Genomic DNA, 4,482 nt, shown 5'->3' on the forward strand with positions numbered 1-4,482 from the left:
CCCCCCCACCACCACCACCACCACCACTAGTACTTAGAAGTGTAGTTGGCGGACCAATAACCAGCTAGGTATAACAAACCTTGTCGGCTTCTCTACCTTTAGTAGCTCCATTTGGTTTATAGAGCATATTATAGGAGTATTATCCTATCAATTCCTCGATGGTCTAACGGTCATGATTTCCGCTTGTCAATTCCAACTTTGGGAACAAGCGCGGGAGACCTGGGTTCGACTCCCAGTCGGGGAGAATTTTTTTTGTTTTTTTGTTTACCTTTGCTTTTTTACCTTGGGGGAAGGAAATCTTATGTTTGGTTTAGTGTGGCTGTTTCAATTTTTTGAGGGGTTCGTAGTTCCTTGTTGTGTATTGGATATGTAGGAGTTGGTTGATAATTGTTTTTGATCGATGGTATTTTGAACAATCATGGGATGGGAGGCATGTGGGTTCTGTATGAATGCTTAGGAGTATTTATTAGGAGAGATCTGCATTCTGTCGCTCATTGTATAATTAATTTATCTATAGGATAGTAGATACTGTCTATATTTACATGACGGAAATAACGCCAGAGTGGGTTGCTTCAATTCGCTAGTATATGGATGACAAGAAAGAAAAAGGGAGAGAGACATGTAATCTGCTTGCTGAGTGTGAGGACATTGCGATACGATGTGATCGTTTGACGGGCGTGAAATCGTGAAGAGATGTGTGCATAACCGCGTTGCCTGCAGGTCCATGCTATGGCCTTCTGGCTCACCCCTTATAATCTGTTTCGTGGGGGTGGGCGGCTCTGCACTTTTACAGCCGGATGTCTCCAAAGGCCGCGTGCAGGCTCACTCCATTCTGGTGCATATCTGGCGCACACGTGTATCTGATGGAGGACCTATACTTCTTCGAGGTCTCTGAGTGAGAGCCAGGCATCTGGCTCAGAGCAGTGTTTAAGTTGAACAGTCTAATCTCATGTTCATCCTGTGGCCACTGAGCTCCTGGCCACTGAGCTCCGGGCCATCGAATTCCGAGTAATGGCTGTATTTGGGCGCAGGCGAACACCAGGTGAATAGCAAAGGTTATAGAGTTCATCCACATAACTGCTGCTAGCCAGGTCGCCAGCAACAACGGTGGCGTGCGAAGCATGTTTGGTAGATTCCAGTGATCGCGTAGATAGCTTAGCGACGTCCACCTTGACCTCCTTGCGGACCATGATATCGCCCAGCTGCGAAAGCTCCGTCAGCGTTTCCTGCGAGAGATCCCCATGGGCGGGATCCATATGCTTGCGTGGCCAGAGTTTCAGAACAGAACGGATGGAAGGTGTGATGTCGGCTTCCGTAGCGGAGCTGCTGCGTGCGTTTGAATAGTACAGTTCTCTGCCCAGTTCTTTTGCAAACCCGTCGCCTCCGATGTTCGTGTCGTTGAGTTGCTGCTGTGCGCGGAAGAGGCGTAGAGGCATGAAGGTAAAGTCTGGGTTTGAGACTTGAGTATCCAGGTTTCCAACAGCGCAGAACGGTAGTAGAATAGAGTTTGACGCATCAGAATCAGATAAAGCCCGGCAAGGGGCAATAAGAGGTTTGGCCGAGAATTTCGAGGCCATGTTGATATCGGGAGGAAGTGCGCTTTCTAGCGATGTCATTGCATGGATCAGTTGCTCGCGGAAGTCATCGATCTCCTTGTTTGACTGGGCCGCTTCTGATTTCAGCCAAGACAAGCAGGTCGATATGGTCCATCCTTCCATGTGTGAGATCAAATCGAGGTGCTGAATGTTGATCCGTTTGATCGGTAATGTTGATGAAGGCAATGGGTTACCGGTTCCCTTCGCTGTTAGTACCTCAAAGTGGTCGGAAATAGTAGGGCGCATAACAAAGGAAACGAGGTGGACGCCCGGCTCGTAATTGCGGCCTCCGGTCGCGTAATCTCGCATGTCTTTCAGATGCTCGCCCAACACAGGCAGCGGAATGTGCATTCGGCTCGACAAAGCTGATGTGACGTTCTCGATCGTGGTGAAACGGAAACCTGCGGCGGCCAGTCGATTCGCTTCCTGTTTGTCCAGATGGCGCACTGTGAAAAGCATCTGACCCTTGCTATTGTTCAACCGAGAGTATCCCATTGCCCGAGAGAAGCGCGAAGTGGGAGCAGTCGTAATCAGTACGTCGTCGTATAGTTTTCCGAGCGCTGGCAGAGGCTGTCGAACCTCATCGGCGAGATCCTGAGCAGTAACGCAAAAGTGTCGCTTGAAGAGCTCGTCGAAATCGTTCTGCAGCTCATTCTCCTGATCCAGGGCCTCTCCCTTGGCAAGGAAGTGCTCCGCCGCCTCTTTGTCTGTCTCGATCCGACTCCTCATGAAAGGAACGACATCCTTGACCAGATTCCAGTGTCTACTCGCTCGGTATGCCCAAAGGAAAGCGGGATGGCTTCGGGTAAGATCGTCGTCGTTGAACGTCTATCAAGTCGTGGAAGAATCCTGCATCAGCACAAGTCGAGAGTGGACTAGCTTGTGAACATACCTTGCCAACATAACGATCGACAATCTTCCGGCTAGGAAGCAGCGCGTGAGGAGTGACCATGATCCGTCCGGACTGGTCAAAGAAGGCACAAGTCAGAACGAGCTGTCGAGCTTGTATGTTCAGCCTTCTCCGGTTTCCACCAGCAACTACGGCGCACGCCGTCAGAACTCCGCAAGCAGCGCATGCCTATAATCCGTTAACATCCGCCAAATTCGTACCTCCTGGAATTCAACCTACCAAAACAGAACTGATAATGACAACTTGGCTCCGCGAAAGCTGACCATTATGCTTCATGGTTGTGTCATGATTGTAGTAGTATGTACCAACTGCAGCAGTCCAATGCATGCCAGAGACAGCAAGAGCAAGGACACAGCCGCAAATACCACGTCGCCACCAACTATCTGTCCAAGTGGCCCTCCACCGAAAGAAGACCGTCAACGCAACAGTACTAGCAAACACCGCAATGATAGTGGCACCGATGATGTTTGCAATCCGGTAGCTACAGCGGTAGTTGCTGATACCGAGCTGGCCGATATAATGCATACCACATACTGCACCACCTGTGAGTATACCACCCGTCAGGATTCGAAGATAACCGGCTTTCTCGCTGGCTCCTATGCTGTAGAAGGCAACGAGCAAGACGACAACCGGAAGCACGAAAGATACTCCCGTAAACGTCATGCTATAGATGATCTGAAGCTGCGCATCCCCATTTCCCAAGACAATGGCACGGTTTCCAATGTAATGCATACACCAGATACCGACACCACCCATTGTTATGGAGGAGGTGAGCAATAGATACCTATACTTACGGTCAGACGGATTCTTGTTGTTATCGGACAGTGTGGATAAGTGTGGATATCGTACCAGTTGTACAGACCAGACCTCGATGTCCGTCGGTGCAGAAGCTCCAGAGTGGTTGTACATCCCATCACACTGACTACGTAAGCCAGAAAGATGAATCCTCCCATGTAAGACACATGGACATTGTCCCCGTGGGGAGCCCTGTCCGTGAGCAACATTCTCGGCGTGAGAAGCTTGCCAAAACCAGATATTACCCGCAGGACAGCGGCATGGAGAGGATGATAAAAGATCCCTCACTGCATTTGCAAACATACAACACTGGGGAGGTTACACAGCAGCAGCAACAGGGCGTTGCATGAGGGGGGCAAAAACAGAGTAAGCCTGACAGGAGCAGGCTTAACTAGTATCATGCGGGAATCCTTTCTAATATAACAAATTAACAATGGCATTCAGCTTCCAGGAGCTCCACGCGGCTGGCCCGTACTACGTACTAGCCACGATTCTCCAGGTACCAGATTGACGGACCGTAATGCAATCAAGGACGTTAATTTATCGAGCAGACTAAAATGTGTTATGTCCGAGTGGGAACCGTTTATTGCCCTTCGGTGGCCGCAGACCCTTCATTTTTCACATTGGCTGTACGCGTCCAATTTGTGGACGAGGGCCCCAGAATGAGGGTCTGGCGCTCTTCCAGCGTTCACATTGGGCAATGTAAATTGAAATATCCAGTCTCCTTCCAAAATGTATCAGAGTCTACTCCATGTCTGATTGGATCAGAACCATCGATCGAGGTGGCACCAGGAACCATGGGGCATTGAGTTTACCGGATCGGTTCCAGACTTGCAGCCTTGGTTGGCGAGTCAGAAATATGACTGAAGGGCCGAAGGGCTTGATCAGATTAGTCCAGGAAATTAAAATTCTTCCCATATGTCAAAGTCGGTTATTACTTGTCGACCAGATGGGTCTACATTTGTGGCTCTCAGCGGATAAGGACCGCTAAAGCCAACCCTGCCGGATGAGGGCCAAGAAGGTTCAGCTGCGCCGTCTGGCTGAACCTTCGCTCTTCTCCGAAAAAAACATGCTTTGCACTATAGGTGAGCCATGCAGGACAATTTCATAGCTCTGGGAAAGGCTATTAGGGAAATTGAAAGATAATTACGTATCAGGATACCAAGCGTCTAAACTTCCCCT

The 4,482-nt window shown here is 49.7% G+C and overlaps 1 protein-coding gene and 1 non-coding gene across 2 annotated transcripts; one reads left to right on the top strand and one right to left on the bottom strand.

The window, feature by feature from the left end:
- The first annotated feature begins 152 nt into the window (after positions 1–152).
- BO87DRAFT_t285 lies at positions 153–244 on the top strand. Its single transcript has one exon. It is a non-coding gene; the product is annotated as a tRNA-Asp (tRNA).
- Positions 245–839: 595 nt separating this feature from the next.
- Positions 840–3,683, bottom strand: BO87DRAFT_39617 (MHYT domain signaling protein). Its single transcript, XM_025625231.1, has 4 exons — positions 3,355–3,683; positions 2,725–3,289; positions 2,488–2,673; positions 840–2,423 (listed from the first exon to the last, which is right to left on the bottom strand). Exons 1-4 carry the CDS (start codon positions 3,507–3,509, stop codon positions 954–956), a joined length of 2,376 nt encoding a protein of 791 aa, XP_025473574.1. The 5' UTR covers positions 3,510–3,683; the 3' UTR covers positions 840–953.
- Positions 3,684–4,482: the final 799 nt, after the last annotated feature.

The sequence above is a fragment of the Aspergillus neoniger genome (genome assembly GCF_003184625.1).
Source record: "Aspergillus neoniger CBS 115656 unplaced genomic scaffold BO87scaffold_132, whole genome shotgun sequence".
NCBI lineage: Eukaryota > Fungi > Ascomycota > Eurotiomycetes > Eurotiales > Aspergillaceae > Aspergillus > Aspergillus neoniger.